The sequence below is a fragment of the Perca flavescens genome, chromosome 20 (assembly GCF_004354835.1).
Source record: "Perca flavescens isolate YP-PL-M2 chromosome 20, PFLA_1.0, whole genome shotgun sequence".
Lineage (NCBI taxonomy): Eukaryota > Metazoa > Chordata > Actinopteri > Perciformes > Percidae > Perca > Perca flavescens.
Window position 1 is genome coordinate 20,107,016 of NC_041350.1, and position 19,198 is coordinate 20,126,213.

At 39.7% G+C, this 19,198-nt stretch overlaps 1 protein-coding gene across 3 annotated transcripts in view; it reads right to left on the reverse strand.

The window, feature by feature from the left end:
• Positions 1 to 659: 659 nt before the first annotated feature.
• Positions 660 to 19,198, reverse strand: part of stxbp6 (syntaxin binding protein 6 (amisyn)) — a 79,933-nt gene continuing 61,394 nt past the window's right edge. The window contains exons 3-7 of one of the 3 annotated variants that reach the window (XR_003691124.1): positions 15,983 to 16,113; positions 15,591 to 15,756; positions 12,387 to 12,552; positions 11,321 to 11,419; positions 5,556 to 5,640 (exon numbers count right to left, since the gene is read on the reverse strand). Coding sequence is in view for 1 of the 3 variants with exons in the window: in XM_028566482.1 (XP_028422283.1) it covers positions 2,444 to 2,467; positions 5,483 to 5,640; positions 15,591 to 15,756; positions 15,983 to 16,113 (479 nt within the window). In the remaining 2 variants the exon portion in view is untranslated. Of the gene's footprint in view, positions 2,468 to 5,482; positions 5,641 to 11,320; positions 11,420 to 12,386; positions 12,553 to 15,590; positions 15,757 to 15,982; positions 16,114 to 19,198 lie in introns of those variants that run through there. The other 2 variants (XM_028566482.1, XR_003691125.1) reach the window with 2 other exon arrangements.

A 19,198-nucleotide genomic window follows, 5' to 3' on the forward strand; every position in this document is an offset into this window, starting at 1 on the left:
GCCTCATCCACTCCAGGTAGGTATATATACTTTCGCATCATCCTCATTCGTATGGCATTGCACACGGCATAAACACACGTGCACGGTGGTTTTGCTGACTGCAAACGTTTCGCCTACCACTCTGTACTCTGCGCACGTAGCCAGTTTGTAGAGCGCAATGGCGATTCTCGGTTGGAACCGGAGGGCGATAGCTTGCGACATCTGGGGAAAGGGACGGGCCAATAAAATTAGTCAGCATAACCGACTTAAGCATTTTTTTTTTAACAGTTTAAGTTTAATTATTAATCATATAAGTTACCCTTTAGAGAAGAAACATCACCAGTACCGGGGAAACTATTTGCACAACAAAGTCTTAATCTACAATAAATTATTTAAGTAGACACACAATAAATAAGAAGTAACTGAAAAATTCTTAATAGTAATATTTCATGTGGCAACCCAGCCTAACACTGCCTCAGAGGGTCAAGTAATGTGCTTTTACGTTTTAGATACAATTGAATGAAATACTGTTTATACTACAGAGAAGAATTGAGCACAAGATACAGCATGAGGGTCGTTCTTGGTCGAATTTTGCAGACTTAAGCAAGAAAATATTCACGGATTTGCAAACTGATGTGAGACATTAACATCAAAAGGCAGTAATAACTTTATTTTACATCTTACAGTATTATAAAGACTTGAGATCAGTGTGATATGAGCATTTTAAAGCATGAAGTGAGACTGGGCACATCAGACAGAGAAAATTACATAACAACCCTTTAGACACCTTTGGTAGCTTACGGTTTGAGTAGAGAAAATCCATGCGAGTAAAACACACAAATGCAATAACAATGATAAAGAACACGCCACAAAATAAATGTTCAACTTCTAAATCCACTGTTTGATGGAACAGTTAAAGCTGGTTTTTTAAAAAAGACACTGACAATATTTTTTTATACATTTCTTTATTAAAACAATACACATCCAAAGTGTTAGAGAGAGGAATAAAAGCACACCAAGAGTTAGGCAACTGGAACGTGTCAGTATGAACTCAACAGTGCTCTGCAAGAGAAGGTTGTCAGTGCATTGTAACATTGTGAATTATAAAATTCAAACTATGAAAAGAATTAAATACATCTTGATTGTGAGGACGGTATCTTGCCGATGAGAAAGCCAAGGTTACGGTCAGTGTGAGAGCACTGACAAAAAATAAACTACTACACACTGCTGCTGCTATTTGAGACATTTAGTCAGTAGACACATCTTTATAATGAACGACCCAAATTATACAATAAGCATTAGGTATGACTGAATGTCTGAATACAGCCAGGAGTCATTTCAAAACATCCCATGTTCATTTGACAAAATAGCTCTACAGACACAGAGATAATAATACTAGAAGAATTACATGTTTTGCTTTTTTACAATGCAGAAGCTGGTTTACTGAATTTAACATAAATTATACTTTAAAAGCTTATTTTCAAAACAGAGTTCTTCAAGTACACTTCCAAAAATGTTGGCAACTGTATTCCATGTAATTTTGGTTGTTGTTGAATGGTAGACAAGTCTAACAGAGGAGTCAAATATTTCACGTTTTTTATACATTGTTTCACACAAACCAAACTCTATTTAATCTCATGTGCCGTTTATAAAATGTTGAAAACATTTTGACTAAAACTTGTTTGAAACATTTTGAAATGGACACAACAGCAGCCCGAAAGACTGTAATGTCAGAAACATTAAACTGAAAATAAATACTTTTGGATTTATTGATGTTCAGGGGTGGAGTTACTGTAATGTTCTCCACTGATGTCATTATTCCTTACATCTGACATCCCACTCTCCCAAATGTGTTGCCAAAATATTTACCAGGGTACAACCTAAGCATCCGATAAGAAACTCGAGGCAGGTAAGTATGTGTTTGATATTTGTGTGGTATAGTACCACCCAATACAAAGTCACACCTGTGAAACCCATGAGAGGGTCCGTCACTCATAAATCAGACTGCATAATCACTGCAGTGCTCATAAATAACTCTCCACAATTAATAATCGTGAGACAAGCTGTTCCTTGTCTTGGAGTGATTGCTGATAATGACTTGTCAGCATGTGTGCTCTCACATTAGTGTCTGCGCATATGAAAAGGTAAAGTGTTTTGAGGGGCAGTGGTTATCAAATACAGTCATGGCCTTTGACTTTTATTTGGCAAACAGTAGCATGAAACACTCTGCTGACAGTCTGAAGTAGCGTTGTTCAGATGTACCTCTCATCCCCCTGCTCAATGCTGCGCCATCAGAAGATGCACCAGAATACAACAACCCAAAACATTGAATGAACATGTTAACATTGTTAACAAATAGTAATCATATTAAATCTTTTAAAAAGAATAAAATGTGGAATCCTTCTCCTGTACAGCGACTGGTGATTGGTGACCCACCCCCAGCCCAGTTGGTTTTGGCAGTGGTCTAACACTTGTGCTTCATGGCAAGCTGTAGAAAAATTGGGATGGGGGTTGCAGGATAATACAATGAGAATTCTGAAATATCAGCAAAATGCTACCCAGCTAGAAACAACATGTTACTGTAAATGTAACAATACATGCTATAGCAAGCACATTGAATAAAAATGAGGTAAGGTACAGATTTGATTTTACATTCCACAAAGGAGAAAAAGTTGTTAGGAAGGGTTTATTATACAGGTGCTGGAAGGCAGCTAGGGGCCATGTTTATGTATTCAGACAATGACAAGGCCACTTAATTTATCCCATTAACAAGGGTTCTAATGGGCTGGGCTGGACGATCGTTGGAGAGATGGCCAGGGCCGCCAGATTAATACAAAGCCAACGGGGTATGAAGACGTGATGATAGAAGACACACATTTACGCAAACATGCACACATACATTACTGACTGAGTATAGAGTACGTTGCCGTGTGAAGAGAATTGAAATCTACAGATCGAACATGTGGGGGCAGTAGAGCGGCACGCAGAAATGAGGGGTCTTGTTTAAAACTGAGCAGCACAGCGAAATTGACTGCTGTCACAAAATGAGGCGCAGAAGTGGGATTGCAGATGTGAACTAAGTGAAAAAAAGAGTCAAGGTGACCATGTCACAGCACGCAGGCACTGCACTTGGCTAGAATTTGAAGCTACTAACCACACATGCAGATGGCTTAATCCTGTCAAATCATTGTTCAAGCCATCCTCAGACAAAAATGTAATGGATAAAATGTGGACGGTCTTGTTCATTTCTTCAGTAATGTCTTCTTTATCCATCTGTAAGGCCTCCAACTGCCTTTAACAGAGGGCTCCAGACATGCAAAAGAATGAGTCTTGATAGTAATGTGCAAGACAACTGATAAGTGATAACACACAAAAAATATAAAAAGCTAATGGCAGCAAGTGAAATGAGAAATGCCAGCGAATGAGTGATTCTTCATGGGGGTTCTATAGTCATTCTCTCCTGAAACCACCAGAGCCAAGTTATGGCATTTTCTTTGCTTATTACAGTTTTTGTAATTCATCACGGTGGTGAAGCTCATCTATGAGCAGTAAGAGGGCAATGCAAGGCTTTTGAAATGTCTTTCAATTATCCCACCATCACTAGTATGGCATTATGCATAATTAAAAACATTCCAATAGGCAATGGATAGCTATACTATTAAAGTTATTAACATCCCACTTTAGATGACACATGTCTCAGTGAAGGCTGTCCACTAACAGTGTTAGTGTCTTTCAGTGTTTTATTTTATTTTTCGGGATGATGAGGGTCGGGAGATATATATATATATATATATATATATATATATATATATATATATATATATATATATATATATATATATATTTGATAAATATAAACAATTGGTACTATGGGGGAATGGGATGTTTAATGCGGGCTGAGGTTTTGGTGGGATGTTTTTGTTTGTTTTTGTTGGTATGTATGTTTGGACCTAGGAGTAATTTGAAGGATGGTTGTAGAGATAGGAATTTAAGATGGACCAGTCAATAAATGGATAATATAAATTGAGTTTGTATAATGACATCTATTAAACTGCCCAGGAAGGGGCTGAAGGTAGCTCAAATGTTGAAGGTAAGGCAGTTGAACAGGTAAAAAGGACTAAGCTTCTTGGGGTTATAGTAGATAGTAAATTATCCTGGTCTCAACAAATTCATGGGGTGGTGAAAAAAATGGGTAGAGGTCTCTCAGTTATAAGGAGATGTTCAAATTTTCTCAATAAAAAGGTAATGGGAAACGTCATTAAAACGATTGTCATATCCCATTTGATGCAATGCATGGCTGTTTATCCTGGTTAACTGTAAGGAACAGATTAACTGCCTCGTTACTCAATTTAAACAGAAATATTTTAGTGACTAAACAGCCAAGGGTGTTGTATCAGCAACTTGGTCTTAGTTCTGATAAACATGACTATAGTACAAGGCATGCTATGGAGGGTAAATTCACATTACCTAAAGTAAGAACAAACAAAGGTAAAAACACTGTAATATATAGAGCCATGATTAATTGGAATGCAAAGCCTAGTCATGTCATTCAAGAAAATAGAAAACTTCAATTTAAATTATTACTTAAGGAACATCTCCTAGCTGAGCAGAACTCTGGATTGGATAATACCTAACGAATACTGTTAGTATCATTGAGGGTTCTCTGTGTGCATTTGATTTGATTGGTCATATTAGTGAACAATGTTATACTCTTATCTCTACGGTCTGTGAATGAAGTTAAATTAGGTCCTGTGTTGTCTTGTGTTGAATGTTGTTATTTTTGTTATTTATGTTGTTTTTCTTTCAATGATGTATTGAATGTTGTTTTTTGGTGGTTGTTTTTATTGTAATGATGCACGTTAATGTATAGTTGCACAAGTTGTGTGTGGACTCCAGGAAGAATAGCTGTGGCTAAGGCCCCAGCTAATGGAGATCCCAATAAATCAAATCAAACAACAGGACCTCACCTTACACAAGTCACCAAGCTGTAAACCCAGGGGTGTGTAAGATATACTGTGTGCTATTAGAAAGACAGCTATGATGATCGTAATCAGGTGCGCTCGTTACAAAGCAATAGATTTGGTCTTTTGTTTTGCAAAAAAAGAAGAAAAAAAAAAATCAGGTTATGGTAATAGCCCCATTAAAGAGCATGCAATTAGTTTTCCTGACAAACAAGAGATATGGGATGGATGGAGGATGAGGGAACACCCACTACAAGAGAGAGAGTAAATGAGGGAAGAAGAAAAAGACTATTATCTTTCCAGAGAACAGAGCACCACTGCTGAGAGGCTGAATTCACAATGAAGCAACTCTTACATATATCCTCATGTATAAGGAAAATGTTTGAGCTTTTGGTTTAACTAATAATTACCTTAAAATTATGACTAGATATTCCATTGCGTCCCATAATAACGAAGTCAGAATTTCAATGCGCTGTATTAAAATCCACAGTTAGCCCACCCTGAGGTTATGCATTGTGTATCTTGCTAACATATTGCCTCACCTTCTGTGCTGTAACAGAGAACTGTTCAGCACTGTTCATCATGTCCGCGGTCCTCTCCTCAGCACGACCTAATCGCTCACCGCGCTCATTCAGAGCCTGGCTGGCCTTCTGTACCGCACTCGTCACACTGTCTGCAGCCGAGTGTAGTATACTGTTACCTGCAGATAAGGGTGGAAGTGAAGAAGCAAGACGGCGCAAAAGAAGTGAAGAAGAAAAGTAAAGTAGAGAGGCACAAGAGAGGAAAGAAAAGACAAAGGGGAAAGAAATTGTTATTCCATGTTGAACAACAGTATGTAGGAGACCAGCTGAAACAAATTCACCTGTGACATTAAATGCATGTAGTTAAATCAGTGACCATGAGCATTAGTGTTAACGATGGATGAATAAACATGAAAAAGCAAACGGCTTCCATCAGGTGCAACGTGGGAAAGTGGCTAATGCGTTTCCTTCAAAGTGGATTTACTTCAAGGAAAGATCAAGTGAAATTAACCTTTTCAAACTTCAAAGTATGCAACAGAAACACTGGATTTAATGTCAAGCATGTCATTCCTGGTGACATTATTCACTGCTTTTCTTCAATTTTGAACTTGTGGTGCCAACTCTCCTGTCTTCTGAACCATAGAGTAATAAAGAGAGGATATGTGCTTGGCTGCATGGGCAGCCCTGGAGACCCAGTTGTGGAAATAAGACAGTGAACACATTTTCCGATAGCTATGGCAGCCCTGCGGATGTTTCATCTGACAAGCCATTAATCTACCGCACGTCGGGAATGCTGCTGTTATGCGCCACGCTGGCAACCAGACTAAGAACAGCAATCTTCCTGCTGCTTTCTCATTGTCGGCAAAACAGTTGTATATTGTTCCAGTGGGGTATAATCTGTCACTTGCAGTATGCCAGTTTGGGAAATTGTCACCTACTGCTCCTGTGAACCGCTACCTTTGGTTGCACCAAAGAGTCAACTGAGAATGTCAATCTGTGGTGTCAAGATCCTGAGGAGTCATTTTAATGAAAACACCAGGATGGCACCACAGGGTTCCCAACACGACAAAAGTATTGATTTGGTGATGACCACCCCAGCCACTCCCGGAAAAAGTAAAATACACAAATACACTGTCTAATCCTGTACCTAACTTTAAAAAGCGGACTGATAAAGAAAAACAACAAACACCCAGTGAAAAGATAAGCTAGAATCAATTATCCAAGGTATATATCCTGGGATATATAGTAAATGAGTTTTGAGGCGAAGGAACAGACCGACTGTATTAAGACTTGAAAAGCCAGATTGTATCTACTCCCACAGGAAACTGCAATATAGTGAGTGTATTTCCTGTGGCATCAACTGATGTAGGCTGAGTGACAGATAATTGGGACGGCTCTACTGAAGTGGGTTATATGACAGCCCAAAAGCAGACGGCAAGGCCAGCTGGTGTTCCTTCAAATGCAGTTAGCTTGATAAAGTCAAAGCAGTTTATGAAGAGACACACCTGTGCCACAGACACACAGATGGATGTATAAATGTTCATCCCCCACACACAAGAGGAAATGGAAACACACGCACATACATAAGGCCTTCATTCAGTCTATTTTTCGAGAAATTACAGTCAATGAACCACAGACAGCAGGTCACATTGCACATGACAAACACATCTGGGCCGATGATAAAACAAGCATCATACCTGTCAGAACTAGTTTTTCATTTGATCAAAGCTTTAAAATCTCTCCACAGCATACAAGGACTCCACAGTCTACAGCTACAACGTGGATGTAATACTTACTTTCTTAACTAGAATCTTTGCAGTCCTTAGCAAAGCAAAGTTAATGTGTAATTATAATACATTGCAAAAGTGAATTCTGGCTAACATAGGCTAAAAACACAGCTCTGCTCTGCTTCTGTTTGGACAAAAACACTTTCTCTGACAAGCTTTAGGTCTTCACTAGAAAGGATAAGACCTTTTCACCAGATTCTTCTTAATCCTCTCCGCCTCGGACAAAGCCCAGGGAGTAATACTACCATCATCCTCAATGTATAACCCCCACTCTCACAACCCCTCCACACCACACACTCGAGAACATCTCCTTTTATTTGTCTGCACACAATGTTCCTTTCTCTAGTGCCTTTCTTTTCCATTCTCAGAGATCAGTGGCGGGCTGCAGCATGGGCTCCCCCAGTGGAGAATGTAATTACAGTAAAAGGCAGGGTAGAGAGAGCTTATGAAAAGGCTGCAGCATCAGGAGCTGAATGAAGATGTGTAGGAGTAGATTACGTTATGTGGTGCCATTGCTGTGAGCCTAAGTGATTCTTAATTTATAGTGGGAAATGATCAGCCATCACCGTTATCAGCGGCCCTTTTATGTTACTTAGGAGGTTTACTGGTATTATTGCAGTCATTTTACCGACTCCAGAGTCTAAAGTTAAAAGAGGAGCTTTTGTGACAATTTTGTAAACTTGCATTGTTGAATAACAATGAGCTATAGTACGTGGCCAATCCTAGTACATCCATGGCACGCCTCTTTTAACAATGCAGGAGGAATTTTGTTGCTGTACCCCGTGATATCATGTCAAGCCAGGGTTTCTTTAACAGTGGAGACTGAACAAAAAGTCAAGTTTATTTTCTGGCCAAAATATTCCAGAACCTATGAGCAAAGACAAACATAACAAGGAAGGGGAATGATCTTTCAAAGCCACCCCCCCACCCTCCTCTTCCAGTTCTGCTGTAAGCAGGAGATTACAGGCTGCGCTGCTGTGGCGCTAAAGAAAATAAGCTGATGGTTATCAACAGAACATGTCAGATACACTTCACAAAATGCTGACAGCGAAGTCACATCTGCTCTTGAAGCATGCGGGATTGATTAGATTGGATGGCTAACTTTTAGAACAAACACAAAAAGAACCATTCAAACAACACATGCTACAGTGCCTTTAATACTTTCACTCTGGCAGCGTACATGATTATATTATCACTGTGCTAGTATTATGCTTTGGGGAATATGTGTGGGTGATTGAAGGGAGAGAGTGTCTTACAATAATTTCTATTAAGTATTAGCGAGCACATACTTATCTGCACTTCAACAAGTTCCATGAAAAATTCACCTTATTATCCCGATAATAGCAGAGCGCTTAAAGCTTCGGTTATTCAACCAAAGAAACTTATAAAGCATTCTGTCAAGGATTTCTGTAAGTGATCCCAACCCTACTCAAATCTGTACAGTACCTACACATCCAGAGCATCTTGACTTTGAAGTACTAAGTAATTGATGTTTTTTTTTCCAACCTTATTTTCCAAGTTTCTGACATAATGAGACAATAATACAATTATTATAATAAATAAAACATCTCATCGCTTGTTTCACCATAGATTTATGTACTTCCAGTTCACAGAAAGGCCATACAACATGAGTTTCATGTTAGTTACAAGTATAAAAACGTTGTTGGGGCGCCTGGATCGCTCACCTGGTAGAGCGTGCGCCCCATGTACAAAGGCTCAGTCCTTCTCGCAGCGGTCGCAGGTTCAACTCCAATCTGCGGCCCTTTGCTGCATGTAATCCCCCCCCTCTCTCCCCCTTTTCACATCTTCAGCTGTCCTATATAATAAAGGCCTAAAATGCCCAAAAACATAATCTTTAAAGAAATGTTATTACCATACATGCTATTTTGCAAGTTTCCTATAGGCTACATTGAAAACTAGTCTACAGTAAATAAAGCAGAGGCTTAAAGCACCAATGCTCCTATTTGACAATTTCAAATAGATTATACATACAATAATGATGTATAAAATGTGTGTGGGGATGGATCAGAAATGGCTAATGTAATTAACATCATAAGGGCCTAAAGACGCAGCTCCTGCTGCAAGATAACCCCCCCACTGCAGTTTCATTAATGCAAATCTTGACATTATCCACAGCAGAAGAATGAAACTATAGCAGAGGTTCAACCAGGAAGGGCACCTCCCTCAGGCACTCCTGACAGACACCTATTATATCTCTACAGCCTTTTATCCAATATATTTTTTCCACATTCTTCCTGCAGTTATTCCCTAAACAGTTAATTCTCTTTTACCTCTCTTTCATTGGTCACGCTCAAACATTTTACACAGGGACAGTTCTCCCTTTCTCTGCGTTCTTCCCAAATCATTAAGCCATACATTTCCTCTTTTTCCGATACCACTCTCTCCCTGTGAAATATACACTATACAGAATACCCTACTGTATAGGCCTATCATTATATCATTGTCTTTCAACCATCACACAATGCTGCTCCTCCCAATCCCCACCACCACCTGCATCCAGGATCTCGACTTGCTTAGCATCGGCAGCAAACTTCATTTAGACCTGCATAAACTCAATCACTCAATTAGTAATGTAAAATTTATGATCCAGTGCTGAGGTTCACGACAAATGATCCTATTATAAACAGTAATTAAATCATAAATCTATTATTTTCTTGGTCTCTCCTGCTCGAACTACAATTGAGTCACTTCTAATACTTATTTACATATTTATGCGTCCTGCCAGTGTTGTAGTCAAGACCACCTAAACCGAGACCAAGCCATCACCAAGACCAGAGTGTATCAAGACCAGACCAGTGCCAGACAGCCAGAGCTTCTCCTGTCTCCCACATTCACTTTCTTGGGAGTGTGTGTTACCAGTAACACATTTCAAATTGGAAATGAGTCAAGTTATTGTTTGCATTTGAAGCAGGAAATTTTACATCCAATCACAGTAATGATGTTAACACCTAATTAGACAATGCACAGGCAATTTAGTGATATCCCTGCAGTTGTGGCCTTGACCGGTCTTGACATCAAATCCTGAGTCCTCTTTATCGGAGACCGAGTAAAAATGCAGTCGATTCCGAGACAAGACCAAGACCTTCAAAAAGTGGCCTTGAGACCGATCTCGAGTACTACAACATTGAGTCCTACACAACACTGAGTCCTGCACATACTCATACATATACATTTACTTTGGAGTAAAGTGGATGTGTAGCCTGAATGACTCCTTAAACCCTTTGGTAAGCACTCTGAGAAAAGCAAGGAGGACTCTGCCACTGACATTTTTTTCATGAAGGGAATACAGTTGCTTCACCTTGCATGCTCAATGTTGTGTTGATTAAAAAGCAAGGCACTAAAGAAAACTTGTAACATTTTGTACTGAACGTACCACAGAGCGGTGTTGACACTGACAGAAAAATAGCAACTAGGTATTCATAAGCAGCCTATTCTCAGTGGCTTTAATCAGCAGATAAATGTCAGCATCACACAATGCATTAAAGAGCTATAATTCCCATCATTATAGTCTTGTCTAAGATCAAATGTTAATGTGTGAAATGCTATACAGAAGTACAGAATACTGAGGAAACCATTAGGGAAGAAGCACTCCATCATTGTACTGCCCTCGTACATCAAAATGTGATTTACATCAGCACAGTATTAGTCAGTGACTCTGCATACAGCCTGACAGTAAGGGGCAAGGACATTGGACATAACTCACATAACCTTTGGATGTAAACTAAAAATCCCTTTCAGCATGTAGTCACCACCCACAGTGACAACAGAAACCAGGGAAATTGTGTGTAAATGTTAACTTCAGTACAGTATATCCCTAAAAAGGACAACAAAGAGGTCACTTAAGTCTCTGCAAGCGAAGAGCAGGGTCCTCAGTTCAGAAGGCCGTGGACAGGCTTTATTGGGACTCATCTCTTTTTAGTAGGGGATAAACTTGTTTAATGAAGAAACTTTGATTTCCTTGATTTCTGGAGTAACTCAACACTTTTTAGTAAGAGGTACAACTTTTTTAAATTTAGTCCAAGCAGTTTTGATTACTGTAACACTGGCTTACCTTGTCTCAGTAGATGACCGTGGTGTGCAACAAATTCTTTCCTCTTTCTGTTCAAATAGACCTTGCAACGGAAAATGACTGAATCTACAGCTTGGTCTTCTGTGATGAGAAAATATCAAACGTCATAATCAGCTTTGATGTTGAAAAGATGATACTGATTTTGAAATTAGTCAAGAGGGGTTACCATTTTTGGATTATTAAATCACACGTTAAGTTTTAAGGGCTCGGTTGTAAATGTCATGCAAAATAAAACCGGTTAAAACTGGTTACTGTTTGATTATTCGTCCATCACTTGATTGTAAACCTCCCCAAGAATGAAGATTCACACAGAGCATTAAGTGTAAACTACTGGGAGACAAGTGTGCCTAATGCTGAGGGTTTAAAAGCATCCACTTAGCTCACAGATTTAACAATTTCTTTAGAATAATGTCATGAATACGTGCCAGTGAGATAGAAAAGCTCAGGAATTGGGGTATAACAGTGTGGGCATCAGCCCAAGTCAGCACTGATAACAAGGCAATTAGCTGATTTTATTTCTGGACCAATTACATGCCCCATCAAGGATCAAAAACATGCGCCTGTGCATACGGCTCTGACAGAAATCTAAAACTCTGCAGTATCAGTTCACCAAGAAAACTCCAAAAGCCAAAGATGTTACAAAATATCTTCCTGAATTACATTTAAATCTAGAGTGGTATTTAAAATGGTTTTGCATCATAATATCAACTCCAACAATAACAGGTGCCTTTATGGCTCTATCATATATTTTACATTATGAGACTCGGGATGAGCCGGATGATTAAATGTTAACAATAGAACTTCATGGATGCAAGGCATGTATAAGCTGGCTGCATTCTCAGCTCACATTTGACAGGACCTATTGTAGTAACATTTTAAATCAGCATGGGAAAAAAGTGCAAGATTAAAGAACAAAGCTGCTGGCATCCAACGGCCGCCATGACAACGGGAAACTGACAACTAATATCATGTTCATTCATTCTATGCTCCTTATCTTGAATGGCAAAACATACTTGTCCATCTTGAGTTATGTGTATTATCTATCTACCTTTTGTGCTTTCTGGAGGCTGCCATCCCAGAGGATTCTGCAGATTGAGTCTCCCACAGTTATGGTCCCACACCTGAGCAGCGTTATGCTTTTTGTTTTGCACTGGTGTGAGACTTAAACTGGAGTGGACAGAGTTGGCAGCAGGCTGGCATCCTCTCTGTTCCTTCTGTCACAATGTGCAGGGTGAACTGTTAACTTTTTTAAGTTTATCACACACAGTATCCTCTACTCACACAGAGCCAGAAGTTCATTATCAGATCATTGGCCATATGGACTAACAGCATGTTGTCAATAGCTAAATCAATAATGTAGCTGTTACTACAAAACCACAGGGTTAAATAGGACATGTAGTTTTTGTGGGTAAATTAATTCATATTACGAGCATTTATATCAAGAGCAGTGCTATATGTCTCATAATCATCCACAAGAACAATGCTACAGTGCTTGTAAGTGTAATTTTCATATCTACTGCAGATGTGTGGTTAACATGCACAATTGCACTCCATAATCCATCCTACTCTAAAGACCTGTGTGTTCAGTGCTCTCGGGGACAACACAGCATACAACATACAACAACATACAGAGACTACAATATGCACCAGGGTCAGTTTAAGCGAGTTAAATATGGGCATGGTTGTCAGAGTAGAAGGGAGGTCAAGGTCACAGAATGTTAAAGATAACGGGCAGCTTTATCATCAATGAGTAGATATTGGGTTCCCACACACAGAGTAAGAAAAAAAAGGAACCTTAATAGTAACTGTTGTGTCTTTATTAGGGTTGGGTACCGAAACGTGGTACCAATAGGGCACCGGTTCCGACGCAAACGGTAGTAACCAGACCGCATAAGAACGAATATTTTGGTTCCTCATTTCGGTGCCTGACTTTTTTCTTTTTCAGAAGCATCGCTGCACGGGACGCTACGTTACGGTTAGCTAGTAGCTGGATTAAACACAATGGTTAAAATGCTGACAGCTTACGCGGTGTAAAGTGTGACTGTATTTCCCTGTAGAGGATTCCAACACCGGGACGTAACAATCTGACCGCAGCTGCCGTTGTCGGAAAAACATCACAGACGGTGCGTTCACTTGAAACTCGCCAGCCTTGTGGTGCATTTTAAGTTATTGTAAAATACCCTTTTCCCATCTGGTGCTTGTTTTTGTCGTTTACCAGCAATTTACTTGTGAAATAAGTCATTGTTATAAGTAATTGTTATTACATTATTAATCAATCATTTAATTTTGACCATATGGCCGTAGCAATAAACAAACTGTTCTTTAATGTCACCAACTGTCGTTTTGTGCTCGTTTTTATATATATTTTATATTATATACATTATAAATATATTATATATATTTCGGTTCAGGCACCGTTTAGGCACCGGCACCGTTTTAAAAGTATCAATTTAGCACCGGTATCGGAAAAAACCCAAACGATACCAAACCCTAGTCTTTATACACATATTTCACATATTCTCTCCTCTCTGCAATGTACAGTACTGTACTTTGTTTTCAAAGAGTTCATTCTGTGATTTGCTCACCGTAAGATTTTATTAGTAGTACAACAGCTGGAAGTTTAAAAGCAAAGCAAACCATATATATATATATTTTTAAAATATTTATTTCTGGTAATTGATTCTTGTATATGTGGGGCATGTTTGTTTCCATATATAATGGCATGAATAATACAGGTTGAATGGTGCTCAAAGATGAGGGTTGGGAGTAAACAGATCAATATCTGATTAAACCGCTCCGGATGCTGCCTACTGGGTTTCACTGTAGAGGAAACCATCAACCAGCAGCACAGCCCTTAACCCTCTGTGTAACAAACACAATTTGCAGACAGGAAATTACTAATTATGCAGTTTTACATTTACTTTTTGACGAGGGGGAGGAGGGTTCTCTGCATCAGCCGTATGATTGGCTAGCAATACGTATTCCAGACTTGACGTACTCTGGTGGTAACTCAATTTACATCGACAGTACATGCAAATAACTTTCATGTTGTCGAGAGAACCATCTGGAAGGGCTTTGAAACTTAACTTGCCATTCAAAAGACCCTTTCCTTTATCTCTGCTCAAGGAGGTTTGTTTTTGCTAGCCATCCACAATGTTACTGCTGCATGGCTTCCTGATTTCCCAAACTACAGAGCGGACCGAGGCCCAAATCACACTGCGTGTCAACAAATTAGTGGCATTAAAAGGAATATGTATTAACCAATTTTCGTATTCATTTTGACAGCCCTACTTTTAACATGTCTTCAACATTTGGGAATTGGTTGTGCTTTGACTTGTCTTCGTGTATTAGTTGGGCATTAATCTCACATTGCCAGACCTTCCTCCACAGCGCTGCGGAGGAGGGTCTGGCGAGTCCACACAGCATTCCAGGATGGGAGAAAAACCTGCCCTGGTTTATTGGCATTTCTTTAAACCGCACTAAACACCGTATGGAGCAACGGCAGCTCTGCAAAATAGCCTCGTGAAGGAACTTCTTTTGGTGAAACAGAAAACTCAGATTGGACAGACAGTCTAGCTAGCTGTCTGGATTTACCCTGCCTAACCATAGTCCTCATAAATCGACCGCAGTTTAAAATGCCAACACAAAAGGAAGCCCAAGGCAAGGGACATCCGTCATAAATGAGTGAAATCCGGCGAAATTCCGTCGGCAACTGAGCAATCCCGGAATTGGAACGTTGTGAATAAAGACTAGTTGGGCATGAAATAAGTATATTATTTTCATAGGGGGAGGTCAGCTTTCAATTGACTGTTACAGCTTTTACTGTGTTGATTAATGTTATTTTGAAGGGCGGAAACCAAGTGAAAATAATGAGTCTCACACTTCAAACGCACAATGAAATGAGTCAACATCACATAAATTAGGGGGAATTATTATTTAGTGTTGTTCTATGTGCCTTAAACCAGTTGATCTGTGACAGATGCTTTAAGTCACAGCTGATGCATTATGTTGGACATCCTCATTGACCTCACTTCAGCAGAGCGCTCAACAGATGCTGTGTATGAGGGAGAAGCATGCATTTTCATACACACACCAGGTGCTGGTTGTCATCATACATAATCAGATTCAAACTGGCTTACAGCACAGTATGACAGCAGTGAGTCTGGCATATCAGAGCCACTGTGTTCTCAACAGAAATATTACCAAAGGACAGTTTGCAGTGTTTTTTTTTTTTTTTTTAAAACTGTCTTACCTCCCAGCAGTTTAGACTGACAGTTCACGAAATCTGGTTTCCGCGCTGAGCTGTAGCGCTGGCAGGTGTGGTGAAGAATCTGGATGAAGGTGCACTTCTCCCCTGCTGAACTAGCAACCCACTGGTCAAAAGCGTTTTCGAACATCAGATCAAACTCTGGACAGTCCTTGGAAGGAATAACAGTGAGAGGGAGACATGAGTGACAGGGGAGTGTGTGAAGTCATGGAAAAGAAACATCTAAACTATCAGGGAAAGAAATGGTGAAAGCGGGACACAGCTGGCTTTTTTGCAATCATTATTTTTCAGCAATACTCATGCTAACCCCCAAATAATCCCTTGGCCCAATTAACTACATAAATAGCAGCGGTTGAAGGGGACTAGAAATGACATACTTTGTTCAGGTCAATGCCATTGACCTGCCGTAGCTGGTCGAGTGTCCACTGTGACCTTTTCATGAAGGCAGAAGATCCTTGGAACTGCTTCACCTTGGTGATGGATACATGGGAGGGTTTCTTATTTGTCACTGTGGAAACAAAAACAATACAAAACACACCAGATAAGATTTAACACAAACATTAAACATAATATAGAGGTTGCTGTGTAACTTGTAGCCCCAATGTTTATGGTATAGTGAGAAAGTTTAGGTTTGGATAAATGGACAGTTCAGGTCACAAGATGAGGAACATTAGAGTCTAGCAAAAGTAAAAGCTTCCATCTGTGGGCGGAAGAAACAAAGGCATCCATTAACAATGGACATTTCTCTTTTGGAGCCAACAGCAACAGAGATCATGATAACATTTCCTATGAGAAGACACAGCCTAACGATAAGCAGATAAATCCTGTGCACAATGGAGTTGGTTTTCATATTTATCCTGCCAAAATTGTGCACAATAGTCTTATATACAGTATTCGTGCAATTACTTTCTGTTGTGTTCCAGCTACATGAAAAACATTTTTCAACACTACTGGTTTAAAGAACATGAACATATATTGTTTCTGTCAAAGCAGAATTTGCTGAGTATTTTTACACGATGCAGGACACAACTCATTTCACTTGACAGACGTGATGGATTTCTTCTACTGCACTGCTGACTAAATCTAAGCGGGAAACAAATTACACTGCGTTCAACCATTGAGTTATTACCTTTTAAACAAGTCACAAGAGAAAATTGACATAATGATAACACAATCCAACAGTGGCATTACATTGTGCTTCCATTACAATTATTAGGTATTGTGGAGTTTTATCAGTCGGTGCAATAATCATGCTTAGTTGTACAACAATAAGGGTTCATTACATTTGTAGAAACCAGAGAAAAAAAGTCTGTTGCTTGCATAGTCTTTGAGGCTTTTTCTGTGTTCTTTGGTGTATGACCCATTGAGTTTGTCTTACAGCAGTGGTTCTCAACCTTTTCCAGTTGTGACCCCCCAGAATAATAAGGTTGGTGTCCGTGACCCCCCACCCCCCTCAACGACGAGAAAGAGAGCTGCAAACCGGTGAAACAGCTGTTTCTACGCGCCTCTCCCTGCTGATTTTGAGTGATTATTGTGAATGTTTTGATTAATACATATAAACAAATCATGCTTAGCTTTAATGACAGTTTAGTTTTAGCAGCTAGCACCTAGCCTTGTCCAATGTGCTCCAGGCTCTGTGGATTTTTTTATGTGTTTGTGACTTTTTCCTCTCCCTGTGACCCGCCTTCAGACCCCTGTCTGTATTCTAGGACCACCTGATTTACAAATGAAGCTCTGAATATACAGTAACACATGACATGTACCAAACTCACACAGTAATGTAAAAACTATTCCCCAGTCTTGAATATGTTATTTCATGTTTTTTCTCCCCAACCATCATGCGACCCCCAGAAATTATCTTGCGACCTCCTTGGGGGTTCCGACCCCCAGGTTGAGAACCACTGTCCTACAGGACTAGTAGCATCCTAATAAACTGTAACATTTATGAATAACTAACTAAGGTGTAAGGTTTTAGGAGGCCTCTGACTTTTTACCTCCTGTCCATGACAACATCATTTTGTCCTCTGTTGGGCCCCACTCACTGCAGCATTACAGTTAACTTCCCTTCTATTTCCATGTATATCTGTGTTTGACTCTTCCAATACAGAGATCATCATCATCACATGTTTACAGATCAGCGAAGCTCACAGTTCTATCATGTGTCTGGATTGTTGGATGTGTGTGTGGCTGGATACTGAAACCCTTTGCACTTCTCAGGGGCCACATGTTGCTTTTATAACCCGGGCAGTGAACCCCTGCATCCGCTTTCCCACATTTGCCATTGTGTCATCTCAGAAATAGGGAAGTGTTCGGGTCACTTTCACCTCCGTTGCCCTTTACTCATCTCTCCAAAAACCACTAGCATCCCTGCTGGTTTCCCGGTTACATTTAGCCTTTTGTTCAGATCCGTTTAGTGAAAGATATACCACACCTTAATCTGGAAACGATTTTGAAAATATAGGTTGGGCTGAATGTTACATCAGGTGATACATTCAGTAAGCGAATGCCCCTGAGAGGAGCAATGTTTGGATATGTTTTGTGTATCCATTTAGACAGCTGCTGTTAATACTTGAGGTGCTGGCCTGAGGTTGCAGGGTGGAACAGACAAACCGAGGCAGACAGATAGAATACAGGCAGACTGGCAGTCATTTCTTTCTAATCTTTTCTTTGAGAATTTATTTTCACTAAAACAGACAGCCATGACAAATAGATGAAGTGAGTGATCAGATCTGTCTGGGTTCACACAGAAGGCTAATAGAAGCTCTAGAAACCAGAAAATGTCATAAAGAGAATGACAGCTGGATGTAATGAACCGGTGTGTTGAAAGGGTAGGAGTCTGGAAACTAAGGTCATCCAATTCGCAGCGAGAATGATTTGTCTCTGAGCTACATTTGTGGCAGATGATAGAGTGCAGCACAGAACCACTACTTTCCACCAAACCTATTAAGTAGAAATTAGGTTTTATTAGATTGTAGTCTAATAAAACTGGTTTGGTATTATTTGTTGTCTTCCGCCACAGCTCAAATTCCTGTGAGCTGGAATGAGATAGAAACACGAAACTTGGCCCAATGACTGGAAATGATGTGCATTCGTTTCCCAAAACAAACAAGTCCAATCTGCCACATGGTGGCGCTACAATTAACGATCACAAAAGCGATTTTGCCCCCCGAAAATGCCCCTCAGGCCATAAGTCCGATTGTCTTGAAATTTCTCACAAATATGCAGTTCAATGTGCGAATTTTTGGCTATTTTGCATGATGTAAAAAACAGTAAAATGTTAATTTTGATCCTATCAACACCAAAATTGGTATAGAGCCTTGCAGGACTGAGATACACATTTAAATGAGCAAGATTGGTGAAAAAACATAGCCGCCATAAATTAAAGAAATTACGCCAAGGGTGGGGCTTAGCAGTAAATTCGCCATAACTCACTAATGGTTTGACCAATCATCATAAAATTTGTAACATATCTTCAGTCAGTCTGCGTCATGAGGAATAGGCTGACGCAATGATTATGAGTTTAACCCATAAGGGGTGCCAAAAATACCACAAGTTTATACCACAAAACCTGATAAACGGAATTTCACCAAAAT